The following is a 20,814-nucleotide window of genomic DNA, read 5'->3' on the forward strand; positions in this document are numbered from 1 at the left end:
GCCACAACTACTGAGGCCCACGCGCCTAGAGCCCGTGCTCTGCAACTAGAGAAGCCACCACAATGAGAAGCCCATGCACCACAACGAAGAGTAGCCCCCACTCGCCACAACTAGAGAAAGCCCACGTGCAGCAAAGAAGACCCAGTGCAGCCAAAAATAAATTTTTAAAAATTAAAAAAAAAAGAAACACCAGAGTATTCTAGTCCTTTCCTCCCCAGTTCTCTGTGGTCTGTTGCCACCTGTGACTTCCTGCCATCATGGGTAGGGGTGGGTGGGAAGGAGAAAGCGAGTAAATGAGTACTGCATTCTGTCCACCCCCACCCTAACTGCTTCTGAATCCTGGGTGGTTACCTCCAGTGCTTGGCCTGTTCAGGAATGTCACACCACCTACTTAAACCCCATGCCTGCCTCCAGCATGCCTTGGACTTTGGACATGTCCCCTGGAGTCACACAAAGGGAACCAAGTTTACTAAGTGATTCAAAGCCTTGCCCTCCGAGACTTTGGTCCAACTTTTTTTTTTTTTTTTTTAATTTTTTGGCCATGCCTGCATTGGAAGTGCAGAGTCTTAACCACTGGACTGCCAGGGAAGTCCCGGTCCAACACTTTTGAAGCCACCACCAAAAAGGAGTGGTACCCCATCTAGTCCACCATCCATCCAGCTTCCAAACTGGGTGACAAATGTGAAGTGAGAAGGAGGAAGAGGGAGTGGCTTGGCACAGGAAAAAGAGGCCGGAGCCACAAAATTACAGAATCAAGGCCCAAGAGTTTTACTTGATCCACACAATCTGTAAAATTTCTTTTGTTTAGAAATTGTGAGTTACCACAAACTTCCAATTCCTGCTTCTCTTGAAGAATGAGGAGCCAGGCCCTACATTCCCACATGGCAAACTGATGAGAGCCACATAGCAGCTGAGCCCTTTAGACAGGCCACAAGCTTTCCTGCTTAACCATAGTCCCCACCACTCCCAGTTGTCTTACCCCTGGTGCTGATGCACTCACATCACCTGTGTGGCTCCTCTCTAAAACCTTCCAACTCAGCATCATCCAAAAGGACTTTCTACAATGATGGAAATATTCTTAATCTGTGCTGTCTTTGGACTGACCACATGCAGCTATCAAACTCCTGAAATGTGGACAGTGTCACTGAGGAACTAAAATTTTAATTAATTAGTTAATTTTTTTTCAGTTCAAACTCATTTCCTTTTTATTAAAGTCCAAGTTATGTTACATGGTTTGGTACTCAACAAAGGAAAACTTGTTCAAATAAGGTAATATGTTATCATCAATATTTCCAGGTGATTGTTTACAATCAAGTAGCACTATCAATAAATTCTCGGGAATCCCATCCATGGGGTTTACACTTTGTCAAGGCCCAGTTCCTCTGGAGTGGAGATTTTCAGTTCTTTTAAAGTTGGTCTAAGTTCCTGGATGACATAGGGGTAGATTTCCTTATGAGGTTCTGCTTTGTCCTTAACAACCTCTAGGATGCGAACTGCACTAGCAAAATCATTTAAGCGTCTGCATGCCTGCAAAGCAACATCAGTGATTTGGGGTTCTGGAACCAGATCATAGCCAACAATCGTGTTCATCCCTTTACACAATTCCCAAGCATCAATATCTGGCTTATTGAAGTATGTCACCCAGCGAGCAGCAAACTCCACCATCTGTCTCATGTGACCCATGGGAGTAGCAGCGAATTGACTGGGTAACAGCGGCGGGACCCGGGGGGCTGGTCCGGGAGACTGACTGCTGCTACCGAGCAGCGCAGCGGCAGGCAGCAGTGCCTAGCATAACAGTGATGGCGGCACGCAGGTTAAGGCTGAGAAGCCGGGTGTGAGCTCAAGACCGCTTGGGAGCTCGTGTTTAATTTTAATTTAAGTAGTCAAATGTGGCTGGTTGATCCCATATTAGACAGTGTGGCTCTAATTAGTTGAGTCCCAGGTAGGGACAATGAGTCATTCAAGGCCACACAGCAAGTTGGTGGTACCATCAGGATGAGAATCCCGATGCAATGCCTGGTCCTGTTTCTCTCCAGTGGCAGTGCAGTACAATGGTTAGGGGCATGGATTCAGCCAGACTACCTGGGCTTATTTACAATTCTGATTTGCTGCTTTGCCTGGTACTGTTTCCTAATGTCTTACCTCATTTTCAAAGAGGTTACAGTTTTGATCTGTTTTCTTGGTACACTTTCTACATCAGGGGGATATTATTCTGCTCCTCATTCTTTTTCTTGCAACTTTGTATGGGATTTGACCTTGATACTTTTCTGTTGCCTGTTTGTCAAGTTAATTTCCCTTAACTTTTCTAACATCAGAGCTCCCTCTTCTGTTGATTTCAGGGAGTGTTTGAAAATCCAGGTGCTAGTTTTCTGCTTTCTGTTCTCCCCACTGGTACCTGGACCTTCACTTTCCTTCCTCTCTACTGCCCATCCTGCTCAGCTGTGCTTCCATTCCCCAGGAGAGGGCCCCACAAGAGCACCCCACCCGCACCCTGGGGCTAGGACTGCCTGGATCTTGGTTCTAACCCTTACTGGATGGGTGATCTCAGACAAGTCCCTTGCCCTCCCTATACCTGTTTCCTGGCCTGTGAACTGGGGATAGATAGGTCATCAACCCAACGTATGTGGACTGAGTTAATCATAAAGCACTTGGAACAGAGACTGGCTCTTAGCAGCACTATGTGTGTGGCTTACAGCTGAGGGCCAGCTTCCCTATCCAGTTGGAGGATGTGACCTAGCACCAGAGGCTCCCTACCCCATCTGGCATCTCGGCCTTAACCCTCACTTGTTTACTGATCAGGAAGGTGGCAGGTTTTTGTGTCACCCCAGCTGTGGGCCTAGAATAGCAAAGGAGCATCTGACAGCCCAGTGAAGCCTCTTCCTGGTTCTCTGCAGGGCGGAAGCCTGGCCAGGAAGCCAGATGGGGGAGAGGAAGGGCTAGGGCTGCAAGAGGAGGGTCTGTGCGGCCCCACAGGGAAGATTTAAACTCTAGAAGGCCACACAAGGCTGGGAAGCAGCCTCCAATGGCTCCTTTGGACGATCCCTCACCCCCTACGGCTGAGGCCTCTCTACCATCTGTCACCCCAGCTGGGCCCAGTCAGGGGGGCCGAGAGCTTCGTTCGCCCAGCTCACTGACTCAGCTGAGAGTCATCCTTAAAGCTAATCAGGCTGGGCTCCTGCCTTATTCCGAGGCCATGCCCTTGCCAACTACCCTTGTTTCAGTACCAGGACCCTGTCTCACCTCCCTGATCACCCACCTACCCAGCCCTAAAGCTGTGCCTTCCATGTAAATTCACCTGCTAAGTTCACCCAAGAACAGGTTTTGCCTTTTCAATCTTGCCATCCCCAGAAGTGAGCCTCACTAGAGGTCTCTCAGAGATCCAGGGAGACCACCCGACTCAGGCAGCATGTTTGTGCCTCAGATTTAGACTTCCGTGGTTTACCAGATAACGTGTACAGTTAGAGCATTTCACTTCCAACATACCAGGGTCCTCAAAAGACAACGGCTGGGGCTTCCCTGGTGGCGCAGTGGTTGAGAGTCCGCCTGCTGATGCAGGGGACATGGGTTCGTGCCCTGGTCCGGGAAGATCCCACATGCCGCAGAGCGGCTGGGCCCGTGAGCCATGGCCGCTGAGCCTGCGCGTCGGGAGCCTGTGCTCCGCAACGGGAGAGGCCACAACAGTGAGAGGCCCGCGTACCGCAAAAAAAAAAAAAAAAAAAAAGACAACAGCTAAGGATCATGTTGACCTTTGGAAGGTCCTGCCCAGCCCCGAGTTTGGCCCCAACTCCCTAAATTCACCGAGGCCTCCCTTCAGTGTCTGCTTCCAAGATCTGCCCCCTAGTCTGCTCTCTGGGTACCTGTCCTACCTTGCCTGATTACATTGATCCTCATGTGTCACGAGGCTCCTGCCAGAACCAATCAACTTTTACCCAAAGTCTCAGAGACCAGTGGCTCCCCCACTGCACCCCACACACCAAGAAAGGAGGGGTAACGGCTGGATGAGCAGAGAACAAAACAGCCTGTAAGAAGAAGCTGGCTTCATCCTCTAGTGAAGAGGCAATTCTTGCCGTTTTGGCTCAAGAGTAAACTTGCTAGAGCAAAATTTAATTAATGAATGAGTCATATCATTACGCATCAGATTTTCAGTGTCAACTGTGAGTGGCTGACAGTGAATCTTAAACAGCAGATGCCCAGGCGACCAGCCACACTGGGTATCGGTCTGCAGCATCAGCATCACCTGGAAGCCTGTTAATAATGCAGAATCTTGGGTTCCCCCGACCCGAGAGCTGCTGAATTAGTCAGCATTTTAACTAGATCCCCAGTGATTTGGGCATACATTAAACTATGAGCAGCTCTGGTCTATAACAGCCTCTCAACCCTGCCTGGCTGTACATCAGAATCACCTGGAGATCTTTTAAAACCACCCATCTCTGGGGATTGATTTAACTGGTCTGGAGTGGGGTCCTAGCATTGCTATATAGAAAAGTTCTTCCACTGACTCTAATATATAGCAAAGATTGAGCTCTGTCACTGCCGATACGACCTCAGGCCACGTGCTAGCCTCCAAGCCTTACTCTCTTAGACTGGAGTGGGAATAAAAGTGACTGTTTCCTGGGGTTAAAGGGGTTAGAGACTGGAGCATGTCGAATACACAGTAGGAGCGCGACAAAGGATAGCCTGGAGGAGGAAGACCAAAGATGAACCCAGATGGCAAACTGTTCCTCAAAAGCAGGGAATGTCATGTATTTTCCCCCAGTTCCTCACCCTCAGGTCCAAGTAGACCCCCAGCCAGCACAAGTCCCCTTGTCCCAAGGCCTGGGCAGGCCTGAAGTTGGAGGAAAGGTTGGAGACAGCCTTGCCACCATCATGTCTATCAAGCTTAGGTTTAGGAAAATGCACAGGAAATTCAGCACAGACAGGGAACTCATCTTTGCAGTTTCCCTTCGCTGATTTTAAACATTCTAGTCTTTGTTTAGAGAATGCAAGAGTCACATTTCTCAGGGACTGCAGAGAGGCTGTTTTTACCAGACAGTTTCCCAATTTAGGGAAATGATTTCCTGCTTTGGAGGACTATAGTGGAAATTCTTGAGACTTTGTTTCACATAAATCACTTCTTTAGTAGCAGCAAAGTTTTAGGACCTTTTCTTCCTAGGAAAATCTTATCTGAGCTCTAGCCCAACTGGGCCACTTTTCGGGAGCAGCAGCTTTTTCTGTGGACAGAACAGCTCTGCCAGCTCAGGATGATGCTTGTCCTATTTCTTTTTTTTTTTTTTGCAGTACGCAGGCCTCTCACTGTTGTGGCCTATCCCGTTGCGGAGCACAGGCTCTGGACGCGCAGGCTCAGCGGCCATGGCTCACGGGCCCAGCCGCTCCGCGGCATGTGGGATCTTCCCGGACCGGGGCACGAACCCGTGTCCCCTGCATCGGCAGGCGGACTCTCAACCACTGCGCCACCAGGGAAGCCCTGCTTGTCCTATTTCTATCCTACCTCCAGATGCTGCCAATTAATGCCAGTCATTGAAGGCGAAGATTGGCTAGATTGGAAGTGACCCAGGAACCAGGTTTCAGAACCCCTGTTTTCTAAAATCGCCCAATCATAGGACTCAGCTGGTCGTATTGATGCCCAGGCCTCACCCCAGACGCACTAGGCTAAGGTTTCCAGGAACGAGACTCTGGAATTTCTATCTTTGGCAAGTGCCCCCCTCCATTACAGCTCCCACTTATTAAGAACTTAATCTGTGCCAGGTATTGTGTTAAATGCTTTTAATTAACTCATTTCATCCCCATAAGAACCTACAAATTAAGGAATTTGCTCAGGATCACACAACGATCAAAGGACGGAGCCAGAATTCCCCCTCAGTATCGTGACTGCAGAGCCCACAAACCAAGAAGTAGTGTGGTCCCCGGCAAAAATGGCAGTAAGATTCTAAACTAGAACAAGGACTTAAGGACCTGGGAGGGGCTGGGTACTCTCCAGGAGACAGTGCCAGTGCAGTTCAAAGGTATCTTCGGTAACCTAGGAGAGCAGCACCCAACAAGGAGGCCAGAGTAACCTTGAAGCTCTCTGGCTTTCCCTGGGCCAGCCATTCAAGGTGGCTGCCCCTAGGTTCCCATGGCTTTAGAGAGCTGCCCTGTCCAGAAAGCCTCACCCTCAGGGGAGGCTGAGTATACTGTGTGCCAAGGGTGGAAACAGGCAGAAGTTTCTGGCAGTTGGCACCCGTGACAGCCAGCCTTTCTCCCCATAATATCTAGGGGCCCACCCAGACAGGAAGCAGAGAAAACAGGGCACACCTGCCTCTACTACTATCCCCCAACCCTCCATGCTGCTAAGATCCCCAGAATCTTAGAAGCATGGCGGGTCCAAGAGAGCTTCCTGTTTTCACTTCCCAGTCCCAAAAAGAAAAAAAAAGAAAAAGAGCCTTGTTCACCAAACTCCATGCCTTCTGGAAATCAAGCCTACCTTAAGATTACTCTGCCAATGATTTCTCAAATGATCTGCAAGTCCCACAGCTGGCATAGCCCTCAGTGGGGTAATAGGAAAGCTTCGATGTCTGCAGAGTTGAGGAATCTCAACGGGGACAAGTCACATTCTAAAAGCTCAAAGGGACAGGCCAGAGCTCAGGTCCCCAGGCAGAGTCTAGCAGGGACCAATCTCACTTCAGGAGGGAGTCTAAATGAACTCCCTAAGTTTCCTCTGCCCCTACTGCTGATGGGGTAGCTTAAGGTCAGAGAGGCCTGAGATTTGGAGGGGTGAGGGTGTTGGCAAGATGACACGTTGATCTACCTTTACTTCAGAAGCCAGAAAAAACTCCAAGGAAAGCAAAGCCTCCCAAGCCTAAGCTTTCACCCATCTTCTCCCGTTTCTGGTTCAGAGACCACCTGCCCCGGATGAAGCAAGCCCTAGAAGGCAGGACAGAGCTAGAGAGGGTCTTGAAGGACACAAGGTCCCACCAACTGGTTTGGGGCTTTGAGGCCTGTACGAAGTACTCACATCCAGAAGTGTGGCTGGCTGCAACAGAGTCCTCAGATCAGGAAACTCCTTCACCCAGCCCTAGAGATGACTTCCCAGTAGGGCAGGGCAGACTTGGGGGTGGGGCTTGGGCATTTAAAGGGCCCTTGCAGCTGGTTCTCATTTGTTTGGTTTTTTTTTTTCTCCTCTGGGCTGCTTCTACTGCAGCTGAAGGCACTGCAGCTCATTCAGTGCTCAGGAATTCCCACCTCAGAGCCAGCTGGCAGCACTGGCATGGCACTGGGAAGGGTCCTCGGCCCGAGGCAGGGGGCAGGTGCTGACTGAGTTCACTTCTACCCCATCTGGCTTTAATTTCCCAATCTGGGTGCGTACAATTTTGCCTCTCCACAGCTGTTTCGGTTCCAGCTGCAGTCCCTCCTCTAAGAGAAGATAACTTGGTATTTTTTATTTTAGATTCAGAAAATTCAGCCCAGGTCTCCAAAGAGATGTTCAATAGAAAACATAAACACATACACGTATGTCCTCTTTCTGGCAAGGGGCTGTGTTGGGAGCTTGGAGTGTCTCTCCTCTTCCCAAGTTTCCCAGCGGCCTGGGTTAGGGAAGAAGGGCCAAGGCCCCAGCAGGTAGACTGCACCCTAAGGGCAGCAGCACTCAGTATTTCCGCTGCCGGGGGAAGAGACTACTTCCTGAGGACCGGAGCGGGGGGCTGGTGGGGCTGGCATCCTCTGAGTCTAGGCTGAAGAGGTCCCTGCCAGTACGAAGGATCTGCTCCTCCAGCTTCTTGTGTCGCTTCATGTCTGAGAGGACCTTGTCCAGGCGCGCTTCCCGTTTCTGGCTCCGGGCTGAGCTTCCTGGAGAAGGGGAATGAGAGAAATGTGGAAGCGAGTGAGGCAGCGTGCACCAGACCTGCCTGGATCTTACTAATCACTTGGGGAGCTCACTGAACAGAGATTTCCAGGCCTGTCCTGGAGGTTCTGAGGTTTAGGGAAGGGGCCTCAGATGGGGTGGGCAATGAAGATCTGAATTATGAGAAGGGGCTAGAAATATGAAGACTGCGGAGGAGCATCCCAGGTAGGGGACGAGCAAGTGCAAAAGCCCCAGGGCAAGAACAGGGAGGTCTGTTCAATGAGAAATGTAGAGCTGGGGGAGACAGGAAAGATAAGGCCAAAGATATGACCTACAGGCCACGATAAGGGGTTTGGATCTTTTAGTTTACATGGAATCCCTGGGGGGGGGGTTGGATTCTCAATTGACACACTCATACACCACCATCCCCCCACCCCCCAGAAATGGAATCCTTTGGAGAATTTAAAACAGAGAAGTGACACAATTTATGTTTTGAAACATAAACCCGTCTCTGGCTGCTGAGGCTGGCGACAGGAAGACCAGTTAGGAGCTACCACAACTATCTAGGCAAAAGAGATGGTGGCTTGGATAAGGGTGCAGGCAGAGCTAACAAGACTTGCTGCTGGCTTGAATGCTGGGGTAAAAGAAAGACAAATCAACACTGGCCCCGAGGGGGCACTGCCCCGGTGGCACAGTGGTTAAGAATCCGCCTGACAATGCAGGGGACATGGGTTTGAGCCTTGGTCCAGGAAGATCCCACATGCCGCGGAGCAATTAAGCCCGTGTGCCACAACTACTGAGCGTATGCTCTACAGCCCGCGTGCCACAACTACTGAAGCCCGTGTGCCTAGAGCCCGTGCTCCGCAACAAGAGAAGCCACCGCAATGAGAAGCCCGCGCACCGCAACAGAGTAGCCCCCGCTCGCCGCAACTAGAGAAAGCCCATGTACAGCAACAAAGACACAAAACAGCCAAAAATAAATAAATAAATAAATTTATTTAAAAAACAAGCAAACAAAAAAAGAGTGGCTCTGAGGGTAAATTCTAGGAAGGCACATGGGATGGGAAACTGGGTCAGATTAGGAGATGTACACAGTAGTGTAGGGATGTGGATCTAGATAATAATGATAATGACTTGGCCTTCTGGGGGGACTGAGATCAAAGGAATGGGAAGCATGATGGAATTATCTGCAGAAGATAGGGGACCACCAAAGCTGGAAGGATGGCACCACTGGGTGCATGCTCTCTCCTGAAACAAGTTCTGTAGATATCAAGGCACTAAGCAAAGGCATCTTTCAGGGAGTCACTTTCTGAGTAAGTGGGAGCAGAGGCCCTTCACCGCCCCCCCCCCCATTTCTCCCCTCTTGTCTGTACCTGGGGTGCGTCTCCGGTCAATCAGGGAGTCCTTTGGTGTCACTGGCTCATCATCAAAGTCAAATTCTGTGGGCATGTGCGGTCTGGGACAGGGGGATAGAGAGTGAAAGGTGAGGGTGGTCCCCCGCAAACACTCACACTTCTCCACAGCCTGCTGGCTCTTCCTCTCCGGCTCTCTCCCCTCCCTCCACTTCCCATGCTCCTGGGTCCCACCTCCCCTCCCTACTTCCTCCCGGCATCAGGGGAGCAGCCTCAAGGACAAGGTGTAAGGGTATGCCCTCACTTTTCCTCTTCCTCCTCTTTGGCCTCTGGCTCCTCATCGGATCTCTCCTCTTCACTCTGGGCCTCAGGTGTGGGTGGCCGGCGGGGTAGGATCTCAGCCTGTAGCTCCAGGGTACCGTGGGCAGCCAGCAGTTCATAGAGCCTTTGGATTTCCGAGGGGGGTGGCATCCAGGACTGCCCATCCGCGGGCAGCTCCACCTCTTCATCGCTGCAGGGCACGCACCAGTCCTCGGATTCTCCCTTGGCATGCTCTTCCCCCTCAGTGCTGGGGGCTTCTCCCTGCACCTCCTCGGCCCCGGACCCCTCATGCTGAGCCTCCTCCCGGCCTCCTTCCCCCTCTTCCTCGGCTTGATCGGCCGAAGCAGAGGGGCCTCCGGTATCCTCCACGGCCAGAGCCTGGAGGCCGGAGGTCACTTCCCCTTCTTCAGACAGAGGCGCCGCCGTGGTGACTGCAATGTCTCCATGGCCCCGGACAAGGGACATATGTCACTAGGGAAGGGGCCCTGCGATGATAGGAGATGCAGGAGTACTGAGCTGGGGATCCCCCAACCCCAAGGGTTGGGCTCCCCAGGGGTTTAGGGAATGTCTCTCTAACCAATCAGGCTCCAACAGCAGTCCCTGCGGATAGACCGCCTGTTCCCAAGAGGGGGCGCTCCGTCCCCTCCAAGGACCCCGCCCCCACGGATCGAGATCCGGTACTCCGGTGTTCCCAGGGACCGGCAGAAACCACTTTCCAGGCGGGAGGGGGCGGACCCGCTCTTCTCGCCTTGATACCGCCCCTCTCTACACCTGGATCCGGCACCCTCTCCCCAGAACTCGAAGTTTCGCCACCTCAGCTGCCATACGCACCTAGGAGCTAAGACCCGCCTCCCGGGCTGCGCAGGGTCACCGTACGCAGGCGCACAGAGATCGCGCGGGAGGCTCAGTTTTAGTCAAAGCTACTTGGAAGAGGAAAGCAAGGGAAGGCTTGCACATGCGCAGATAGGCGCTCCGGAATGATAGGCTTCGGCCCATAGTAAAGATGGCCACCGGGGCGGCGCATGCGCAAACCACCCAATAGGTTCTGCCGAAAGGAGGCAGTACCTCGGGCCCCAGCGGCGCACGCACGTACGGACCAACGGAAGCTGGAGGCGAGTCTCATGCAGTCTCCGTTTATTGGTGTTTCAGACTCATGCAGCATCCGGCATACAAAAAGGGAGAATCTGTTTGGTGTATCCTTTTGTTTTGTTTTGCTTTTAGACTTTTAGGTTTTTTCCCTACACTTTTCTTTTTCTAGGGGGAAAAAAAACCCCGCCAACTCGGAACCGCGTTGTGGTTCGGTCCCCGCCCCTCAAACCTCTCTCGTCCTCTTAAAAAATAATCATAGACCTCTCCGCCCCTCCCTTGCTCCCTGCAGCTGGGAGCTTTGGTCCTATTTTTTGGGTTCTTTCGTTACAAAGCACGTGAATGACCCCAGCCCCAACGAGTTCTCTGACTGGGTTAAAAAGCCCAGGTCGGGTAGGTCAACTCAGGCTGACCGGGGAGGGTCAACAGCCGCGCCCCTCCCTTCTCCCAGGTGCGTGTTCGGAACAGTACTGGCCACCCCTGCACAAGTCTCCAAACGAGGCCTGGCTTGCCAGCGCTGCGACCCCGAGGCACCATGGGGGCGTCCGGACCTGGGTGGTCCCAGCTGAGAACAGTCGGAGCCCGGGCTAGGGAGCCCTCTCCTGACACTGCTCCCCTCCCCCAGCCTGATCTAAGTGCTGGAGTTTTTGCAGAATGAACGGTGGAGGAGGGTGGAGGAGAGGATGCTGAGGGGCGATGAGGAGGCAGGAAGAAGGGGGTGGAGGATGTGGAGAGGTAAGGGAGATGAATAAGGAGAGAAGGAAGAAAGGAATGGGGGAGGATGCTGAGACAATGAAAGTTGGGAAAGGGAGACCAGGGTTGAGGTGCAGGAAATTCTCGGGAGGTTGTGGTGCAGGAAGGTGGGGAGAGATGCTGGGAGGCTGAGAGCAAAGAGAGTTTGGGAGATGTTCAGGGAGGTTTCCAGAAGTGCAGGGATAGGGAAGCCAAGAGGCTGGAGGGGATGCAGGCAGGAGTGCAGGGAAGTTGGAAACAGTGCAGGGAGAAGGGAGGCCTACGGTTGGCAGAGGAGCCTGGCAGGATGCAGGAGCAGGAAAGAAGCTGTAAACAAGGCCGCTCAGGCTCCCTTGGTCCCTATGGGTGCGGGCCTGGGCCATGGATTGGGCTCCCCCCAGGGGAGGATGGGCCCAAGGCAGCTCCCAACAGGAAAAAAAGTCTTGGAATGCAGGGCAGAGCCCCTCACTTATACACTGTGGGAGAGGAGAGGGAGGGACAGACAGAGACAGTTGCGGGGGAGGGGAGACAAGGAGAGACAAAGAAGTAGGGAGGACAGACAGGAGAGATCAGGGGCAGGGGTTAGTAAAGCTGCCCTTGCCAGCCCTTCCATTCCTCCCGGCCTGTCCCAGACCCCCACTCACCGCCTAAGTTGATGACGCAGGAGGCGATGATGATGAGGACCCCCCCTACCAGCGCCACGATGCTTAAGAGCTTGGCCACGCGACCCAGACGCTGGGCCCCATCCACGTCCCCCTGCTGCAGGCTGTTCCGGGACTGGGGTTAGGGTGAGGGGTGGGGGCACCAGCCCAGCCGGGATCAGGTGTGAGAGTCGTCCAGAGGAGACAGGCCAGTTGGTAGCAGTGGTTAAGGGAGGAAGGGGATTGGAGAGGCAGCAGGAGGAGGGCACAGGTCAGTAAGGCTGTGTGAAATGTCTCAACTTCCCTCCCACCTGAAGGGGTAGGGCTCAGAAGGTGAAATCCTAGGAAGAGGCAAGGAAAGGCCCTGTAATTGGGAAGTGAGGTCCATGCAGAGAGGGGAGGGAAGGCAAGGTTACTCCTGGGGCTCTGTCCCAGCACTGGCAGGAAGCTGGGAGCCACAGCAGGCCTGGGCCAGGGTCCCTTGGGGCTCACCATGACGGCATAAGCGAAGGCCACGATGTTGACAGGCCACATGGGGCAGAAGCAGGACAGGATGGCGAGGATGATGTAGTCCCGAGGTTTCTGGGTGCCTTCACCCCCCTCCACCCCAGACCCTGCCAGCTGGGAACTAGGGTGGCGGCTCAGGCTACCTCGGGGAGATCCTGAATGCCCACTGTGAGCCCTTCCTAGTCTATCCTCCTCAACCAGCTGCTGCAGCACACGGGGTGGAGCCCCATTGGCTGGGGAGGTTTTTGTTGAGGGTGGTGAGTGAGGCTGGGGGGCTGGACCCCCTTCCCCATCAACATCACCAGCCTTCAGGGGAACCACTGCCCCATTCTCCTGCTTTTCTCCCACGTTCTCAGTCAGGACCTCAGAGGTGGGGTCCTCCTGGGTAGGGGGCTCTGGCTGAAGGACTGGCTTGGAGGCGGGCTGGGAAGCTGGCTGGGGGTCTGGCTGAGGGTCTGGCTGGGGGTCCAGCTGGGGAGCAGGCTCTGAGGCTGGCTCAAGTGGGGCTGCGGATTCCAGGTTGGACCCCTGGTTTGCAGTGGCCTCTTTGCTCACTTCTGGTTTAGATGCTAGCTCTTGGCATGTTTCTTCGGTGCTGGAGTTGGCCTTTGATTCCTCTCCTGGGCTTGAGCTGAGGTCTCTGGCCTGAGCTGTTTCTGGGGCCACGGTTGGGATCTCTGTGGTTTCTGGAGCCAGCCCAGCCTTGGGCTCTTGGTCCACAGGGGCCCCAGTGATGTCTGGGCCTGGCTGCAGGGTCTCTGGCTCATCTGGGACCCCAGCTGGGATCTGGGGAGGACCAGTTCCGGCTTCAGAATGGCTAGGCCCTTCTCCCTGGGTCTGGGGACCCTCCTCTACCCCCTTCATCTCAGAGACCTCAGAGCTGCTGGCTGCCATCTTGAGATAGGAGAGGGGAGAGGGCCTCTGTGGGAAGGATAGAGCAGCAGAGACAGCAGCAAATCCTGGAATAGGAGGAGACAGGCTTAGTGTGAGGAGGGAAGAGGTAGCGCTCAGCGCTGCAGCCCAAGAGGGCAATGCTCCTATCTCAGGGCCAGCCTTGGGCTGCCTCTGGGGAAAGGAAGAAAAGTTGGGGTTTCCTTGGCGTTGGGGCGGGACACCTCTGGGGAGGAGTGCTCTGCTCAGTCTTCTGGTTAGAGAGCCCTGGGAAGATGAACCCTTTTGTAAACAGGATCCTCCCCATGGTCTCTTCCTGGGTCCACCCAACAAGATCCAGACTCTCAGATCCTAGTAGATACCACAGCACCCCCAAATCAACAAGCTGTTCAGAGACTCATGCACTCCGATAGGCAGACTGGGCAGAGAACCCCGAAACTCGCATTCCACTCCCTCTGCATCCATCCTTCCTCCCTGGGCGCCCAGCGGTGCGGTTTGCTTAATGCGCCTTTGGGGCGTAGACGCCCGCGCCCCTCCCTGGGGGACCTGGGCATCTCCTCTGAGGCCTTTCCCAGCCCCTCTCCCAGGTATTTCCTCGCCCCCGGGGGACCGGCGCCGCTTCCTCCCATTGGCGTGGTGCGCCCAGCACCACCAGCCAGTCCGCCAGGAGCCCGAATTCCCGTACAGCCCTCCCGGCGTCCGCTGTCTGTCCGTACACTCCTACCCGCAGCCTCAGTCCATTCCCGTCTCACCTCGACGCCGGCCTCCAAACTGCTCCCGCTGCTGCCGCCGCCGCCGCCGCCGCCACCGCCGCGGTTGCAGCAGCCGCAGCCCGGGAGGGAGCAAGTCAGCGAGCGAGGGAGGGAGGCGGCGGGTCTCCCTCCCCTCTGCTCATCCCCTCCTCTCAGGTCCCCTCCCCTACGCTCCGCTGCCGCGCACCGCCCCCGCCCCTTGCACGCCTCCCGCCCCTCGCGGCCAGCCGGAGGGAGCCACGCGTGCCAGGCCCCGCGTTACCTGGGCAACCGGCCGGGGGACCACTCGCGCCGCTCCCTGGCCCTTCCCCCGCGCGCCTCCTGGGGGTGCCTCCTTCCCAAGCCCCGGCCCCCTCCCGCCAACGGTCACCGGGGGTCTTGGCAGAGGCAGGGGGTTGGGGGAAACGGAGAAGGGTCTGCGAGAAGACAGGACCAGTGGGACAGGCAGGACCAGGTGGAGGCACCCCTACAAGCAGAAAGAAGGGGAGATGAGGCAAGACTTGGGGAGGCTGCAGAGGATGACCAGGGTGGGGTTTCAAGAGAAGGGAGCCTGCAGAACAGGAAGTCCCTCTACCCCCAAGGAAGCAGCAGCAGAAATGGGTACTGGAAGGCTCAAGAAAAAGTCCTTGGAAGGGTCAGAGCAAGGACTGGGAAGGGAATTGCAAGGGGCAGGGTAGAGGCTGCAAGGGCAGTCTGGAACAGCAGGAGGGGGCTGGGGCAGAGGAGCCCGAGTAAGAGCAGATTGGACCACACCAAGAATGAAGAGGACAAGTGGGGAAAAGTGCAGTTTTTATTCTCAACCTCATTGTTCCCAGTCTTAGGGCTCAGAGTTGCCCAGTCTTTTCGCAGCTACATCATCCACCATCAACTCTCAGGGCCTTAAGGGTGTGCAGGTATTTGGCTGAGCAGCAGGCAATCGGTCTGGATGGGGGAAAGCAGCATTTATGTCCCACAACTGTTTGGGTTTCTGACCCAGGCCTCTTCAAACCTCCAGGGGCTATTCTGGGCCTGTGCAGACTGGGTATTCCCCAGAGACTTCGGTGTCCTGGAACGTGCTCTCCACAGTCACCGGAGCCTCAGCCCCACCCTGAATCTGGACTGCAGCCACTGATACTGCCTCTGGGGAGGAAGGAGCCAGAGCCCCAGAGCTGCACAGGGCACAGCAAGACTGGGACTGACAACAGGCCTAAGAATCCCCTTAGGGGGTGGGGACAGGGAGCTTGGTGAGAGCAATTCATTCATTGAGTCAGAGACAGGTTTTTATTTAAAATTTATTGTAATGGGGTCCGCGCAAAAGGAGGGGGTGAAGGGTGGGGAACATGCAGGGGACACAGGAACACGATGACATGGCCAGGGCCACAGCTTCTGTCGCGGGGGGAGGGATGAAAAGAAAAGGCCAGGGATGGAGCTGGGGTGGAAGAGGGAAGGGGGAGACACTGTGGCTGCATTCCCCCCACCCCCAGGAAGCACCTCTAGTCCCTGGATCCCCCCCATTTACCCTGGCCCCCTAAGATTCCATCTCTTGTCCTGCCTCTGGCCCTAGTGGCTCCTTCTTTTGCTCCCCTTGACTTGTTTTCCCCTGACAGATTCTCAAGCAGGATGATGTTTAGGGCCTGACCCCAAACCACCCCCCACCTTACGAAGGTATAATCTCTGCCTTCCGTTTCTGCCCCTCCTCAAATCTCACCTTTCCCCCCTCTGGGACAGAATCTTTGATTTCCCTCCTTCCTCTCCTCCCTCCCCGTGGGGAAAAAAAAAAAAAAAAAAAAAGCACCAACTCCCCAGGGAGGGGCAGCAGACAGTAGGGGGACACTGGAAGGAGAGCAAGAAGGACCATCGAGGGAAAGGCTCACAAATCCCTGGAAGGGCAGGGCAGGGGATTACAGAGAGGAGAGAGGGTGAGGGCAGTAGCTACTCCTGTCCTCTGCCACCCCTGCCCACTGTCCAGGGGGCCTCAACACAACCGAGGGGACAGGTGTGTGTGGGGTCAGGTCTGATAGGGAGAAGAGAGGAGCAGGAGAAACAAATCATTAAAACCTAGCGAATTCCCCTAAGAAAAACAATTCTTCCTCCTTTCCTTCTGGAGGCTCCTTGGTTGATGGGGGAAATAGTGAGGAATTGGTGGGAAGAGAGAGGGTAAGAGGAGATGGTACCAAGGGACTTTCCTCCACTCTCCCCTCTCCCCCCCACCAACTTGGAGCTCACCAGGGCTGGGAGGGAAGTGGCTGAGAGCTCACAGGCACCCCCTCGGCCCCCGAGAGGGAGCCCACAGCTGTGGGAGGGGCTGCCACTGCCGCTGCCGCCGCCGCCGCTGCCGCCGCCATTGGACAAACCTCACCTGTACCTGCAAGGTGAGAAACACCAGATCACAGTGCAATCTGAATGGCAAGAGCCTTGCCCCTTGCCCCAGACTCTTTCCCAGACAACCTCCCGTGGGACACAGCCGTTGCTCACTTCCTGTTTGGTCCCCAGAGATTTTGGCCCGCATCCTTACCCAGTTCTCCTGAAAGGCCCTCCCTGTCCCCAGAAGTCTCCCTAACTTGGGTAATAGATGGGCATCCCTGGCCTTCCTAAGATCCCCTATTGGGCCCTTTGAGCCCCATCCCACACGCCCCATCCCACCCCCCCCAGCCATGCCCCACGCCTTGCCTGGTGGGTGCGGGGGTCCCCCTCAGCAGGTGGGCTGTGGCTGGGGGGCGTCTCCCGGGACAGGGGGGGCGGCCCCCCCCAGATGGGTCTGCATGTGGCCGGCCAGCTGGGCAGGGGTCTTGCAGTGCACGCTGCACAGCTTGCACAGGATGCGGTCAGCCCGCGGGGCCTGGAGCCCATGGTCCTTCACCGCGTGGATGCGCAGGTATGCTGCCGTGGTGAAGCCTATGGGGGGGGTGGATTGGGGTGGGGGGGTGGGGGTCAGCCAGGTGGAGACCCCAGAGACGGGGTTGTTCTCCTAGGCTGGGGACACCCTCCTCAGATGGCCCTGTCCTCCTCCCACCACATCCTTGGTAGCCTGGGGCCAACTACTCTGCTGGGGCTGGTGGGGCATAGCTCCTCCCTGAGCTTGAGAACTGGTTGAGTGGTGTTGGCTTTTGGGCCTTGGTATCCACAGAACCCATCCTCTGTGGCTGGGGGATCTCTCCTGGGGTGACCGGACACTGATTCCTAGCCACTTGAAGAGTTGACCCTCAGCAGAGACGGCTGTGTCCCCTCCCTCCAGTGCCCCATGTAGTCTCAGACCGGTTACTCAGTGAAGAAGTGAATTTGTTTAAAAGCAGCTTTCTCTACTACTGAGGCAGGGCGAGTACTTGTTAAATCCCTGCCATTGTACTCCACTTGCCCCAGGAGCTGAAGACAAGAACTTGTGGCTGCACAGCTGAAACCTTGCCTTCTGACCCTTGGGAACTGGCTCTTTTGACCACTCCTTCCCCAAAGCAGTTGTGTCCCCCTCCCATCTCCCCACACACACCCAGAGGTGGATTCTTTCTGGTAGGTCATCTCCTCAAGCCATGACCTCTTCGAACTTAGTGATGATGTTTAGTCATCCCAGTGTTGCTTCATTTGCTTTCTAAAGGGCTCTAGATGCCACGAGCTCTTGGCTACAGCACCTTTAACCCACATCTGTGGAAGGGCCTCTGGTTTTGTCCCCCACCCACCCCGGCACCTCTCAGCATGTACCTTTGTTGCAGAGCTCACAGACATGGTGAGGGCCCTGGCTGTGCACCTTCATGTGGTCCGAAATATAAGCCGAGCTCAACATCTTGCCACACACATGACATGGCACCTTCTCCTCGTGTCGTACTGTGTGGGCCCGCAGCCGATCCTTCGTAGCAAAAGCTGCCTCACATTTCTGGGGAGGGGGGAGGGGCGTGGGGGGTGTCAGGAGAGTTAAAGCTTTGGGGAGTAGGGAGAGGGGGGCAAGAGGTTAAAGGAATCAGAGCCTTGGGGATCTTTGATCTGTAGGAAATGGGAGTGAGATGATGAGGCCTTGAAAAAGGGATGAAAAAATGGAGTGAAAAAGCAAAAAGGAGAGAGAGAAAAAGGGGGTCTGAGAGGCTGAACTCAGAAAACTACAATGAGGATCAAAATCATGAAAACCAGGACAGGAGGAGGCGGGCTTCCTACCTCACATTTGAAGGGCCGTTCTGTTGAGTGCACTTGTCTGACGTGACTGTTGAGGTGATCCGGCCTGGGGATACGTTGGGGTTGGGGTTAGGGCCCTGGAGTGTGGAAGTGTCCCCGAGTCTGCCTAACAAAGTACAGCAGGCCTTTCCCTGGGTCCCTACATTTTCTCCCAAGCCCGGGGTTTCAGAGTCCTGGTAAGGCAGGAAATCCCTCCTCTGGCGCAGGGCTGCCTCGGCCTCCTCCCACTCGAGGCTGTTCTACAACCCAAGGACCCACCTCCTTTGCTAAGTACCACCCCCTGCTCCCTGGTAACCAGGAGAGGCTGTCCGCCCTCCTCCCTGGGAGTGGCTCCCTGTCCCCATTCTCAGAAGCCTCCCTCCCTCCCTCCCCACCAGCCAAGGCCAGGCCACCTCCATCGCCGACCGTCCCTCCCTCCCCACCCGCCTAGTGGGCGGCCGAAGCCCCGTGCACACCGGGAGAAGCTCTTGCCACAGTGGGAGCAGTTGTAGGGCTTGTGCACAGCGCCGTCATGTGAGCGCACGTGGTAGCTCATGCGGTCCTTGCGCTTGAAGCGCTGCTGGCACACCGGGCACTGGTAGGGCTTCTCGTCCGAGTGCGACAGCTTGTGTCGGTTCAGGTGGTAGACGTCGCGGAAAGCCTTGCCGCACATCTCGCAGGCGTGGTTCTTCCGGATGCGCTTGCCCGAGGCGGTCGTGGTCACCACGCCACCGGCGGCCACTGCGGCCGCTCCGCCGCCGGCACCCGCTTCTCCCCCTCCCCCGCCGGCTCCGCTCAGCTGGGGCACGCTCAGGAGGCTCAGGGGCACCATGGTGGGCATCTTCATAGCACCCGAAGGGACCCGGCCGGCTTTGGCTCCCGTGTGGATGGCCTCGTGCCTCCGGAGATTGTAGCCGTTCTTGAACTCCTTGGCGCACAGGGCACAGATGTAGGGCCCCTTGCTCTTTGTCTTCTTCTCCAAGGCAGATGCGACCGGGGCCACGGCGACCGTCGAGGTTGGGGCAACGACGGCGGTGGCCGCGGCTGCGGCGATGGTGGCGGCAGAGACAGGGGGCGCGGCCTCAGCGGCGGGCGCCGACACCGGAGGGGGCGGCGGAGGGGGCGCCGGGGGCTGCTTCAGAGCCGCTGTGTCCACAGTGGAGGCGGCGGCCGGGGCCGGGGGCGCAGCAGCAACGGCGGCGGCGGCGGCAGCGGCGGCGGCCGCGGCTGCGGCGGCGGCGGACTCCTGGGCGGCGGCAAGAACCGGGAGCAAGTCCACCTGGAGGGGCTCGGCCGCCGGGGCCTGGGGCGTGGGTGGGGGCGCCGGCGCGGCCTGCGAAAACAAGGCGCCGTGTGGGCCGCGGCCGCGGGTCGGCGCCCTCCCAGCCCGGCCCGCCACGGCCGGCCCCTACTCACCTGGAATGGACTCTGGGCGCAGCCCTGGGAGGCAAAGAAGCGGGACTGGAGCTCAGCCCCGACCTGCAGGGGGTTCTGGGCGTGACCCTGAGGTGGCGGGAAGGAGTTCATGAGGCCGCCCACCCCCCGGGAGTCCAGGCCCAGCACGGGGAAGGGGGGGGCCAGCAGCGTGCAAGGGAACACGGGGAACATGGCCTCGGCCACGGCGGGGCCCCCGGGGCTCAGCGGGGGCCGGGGGCGCGGGCCGCGCGGGGCCCGGGCTCGGGGCACCGCCCCCGGCCGGCCGGGCTGGGCCGCGCCGAACGCATGGCCCGCGGGCCGCCCCGCCGCCCGCGCACCCCGGCCGGCGGGAGGGAGGGAAGGAGGGCGCCTGGCGGGCCGCGGAGCGCGGCGGAGACGGCGGCGGCGACGCCCCCTGGGTGGGGGCGGGAGGCCCCGCGGGGCCGGGGGCCGGGGGCGGGGGCCCGGGCGGCGGCGGCGGCGGCGGCGGTTGGAGCCTGGCGGGGCGGGGTGGGGGGAGCGAGGGAGCAGCCTCGGCCCCCGCCGCGCGCGCGCCCAGCCGGCGCCTCGGGGAGGGCGGGGGAGGGCGCGAGGGAGGGAGGGGGACAGCTGCGCGCGCACCGGGCGCGCGGAGGGGGGGTGGGACGGGAGGGAGGGCGGGCGGGAGGGGGTGTGGGAAGGGGGGGTGGGGCGGGGGAGGGGGTTGTTACCTGGAAGATGAAGCTGCTCCAGTTGCCTGGATCCATGGCGGAGGGAGGGAGGGAGGTGGCTCGCGCTCACCCTGGGGCGGGAGGAGGAGGAGGAGGCGGCAGTGGGGGAGGGGGAACCCGGGGAGGAGGCGCGCGGGGCGGGCGGGAGGGGGGGGAGGAGGAGGAGGAGGAGGAGGGTGGGGGGGAGCGGAGCACACTGCGCGCGGGGAGGGAGGGAGGGCGGGCGGGGGGCGCGAGGACACACAAGAGGCTGGAGCGGGCGCGAGCGCGAGCGCGCGCGAGGCCAGCGGGAGGGGGGAGGTACGAGAGGGACTCTGGCGGGAGGAGGGACGGGGGAGCCACCCAGCAGCTGGAGTCGCCCTAAGCGCGAGACCCCTGAGACGGCCTCTGATTGGCTGACGATGGCGCAGGTGGTGGGCGCGCGGGAGACGGGGCGGCTTCTCTTTCCCCCCTCAAAGATTCCACCCCCCGCCT

The 20,814-nt window shown here is 57.3% G+C and overlaps 3 protein-coding genes and 1 pseudogene across 6 annotated transcripts; all 4 read right to left on the reverse strand.

Moving 5' to 3' along the window:
- Positions 1 to 1,356: 1,356 nt before the first annotated feature.
- On the reverse strand, positions 1,357 to 3,891 carry LOC307063054 (cytochrome c oxidase subunit 5A, mitochondrial-like; annotated as a pseudogene). The gene is made up of 2 exons: positions 3,867 to 3,891; positions 1,357 to 1,839 (listed from the first exon to the last, which is right to left on the reverse strand). The product of its transcript is annotated as a cytochrome c oxidase subunit 5A, mitochondrial-like (transcript).
- A 3,730-nt stretch (positions 3,892 to 7,621) lies between these two features.
- PAGR1 (PAXIP1 associated glutamate rich protein 1) lies at positions 7,622 to 9,954 on the reverse strand (the record flags this gene model as incomplete). The annotated part of the gene is made up of 3 exons (XM_079719798.1): positions 7,622 to 7,821; positions 9,190 to 9,272; positions 9,473 to 9,954. 3 exons carry the CDS (start codon positions 9,952 to 9,954, stop codon positions 7,622 to 7,624), a joined length of 765 nt encoding a protein of 254 aa, XP_079575924.1.
- Positions 9,955 to 11,889: 1,935 nt separating this feature from the next.
- Positions 11,890 to 13,349, reverse strand: PRRT2 (proline rich transmembrane protein 2; the record flags this gene model as incomplete). Its single annotated transcript, XM_079719922.1, has 2 exons — positions 11,890 to 12,084; positions 12,441 to 13,349. The coding sequence occupies 2 exons, from the start codon at positions 13,347 to 13,349 to the stop codon at positions 11,890 to 11,892; spliced, it is 1,104 nt and encodes a 367-aa protein (XP_079576048.1).
- A 1,569-nt stretch (positions 13,350 to 14,918) lies between these two features.
- On the reverse strand, positions 14,919 to 19,822 carry MAZ (MYC associated zinc finger protein; the record flags this gene model as incomplete). Of its 3 annotated transcripts, XM_079720037.1 has the most annotated exons (6): positions 14,919 to 15,019; positions 16,304 to 16,442; positions 17,771 to 17,942; positions 18,218 to 18,281; positions 18,691 to 19,547; positions 19,631 to 19,822. In XM_079720037.1, coding segments are annotated over 6 exons (1,425 nt in total). In that variant the 3' UTR covers positions 14,919 to 15,018. The 3 variants fall into 3 exon arrangements, with proteins under 3 accessions (XP_079576163.1, XP_079576162.1, XP_079576164.1); XM_079720036.1 differs by lacking the exon at positions 14,919 to 15,019 and having other exon boundaries at positions 15,358 to 16,442; XM_079720038.1 differs by lacking the exons at positions 14,919 to 15,019; positions 16,304 to 16,442 and adding an exon at positions 16,761 to 16,972.
- Positions 19,823 to 20,814: the final 992 nt, after the last annotated feature.

This window comes from Hyperoodon ampullatus, assembly GCF_949752795.1.
Source record: "Hyperoodon ampullatus genome assembly, chromosome: 14".
Taxonomy (NCBI): Eukaryota; Metazoa; Chordata; class Mammalia; order Artiodactyla; family Ziphiidae; genus Hyperoodon; species Hyperoodon ampullatus.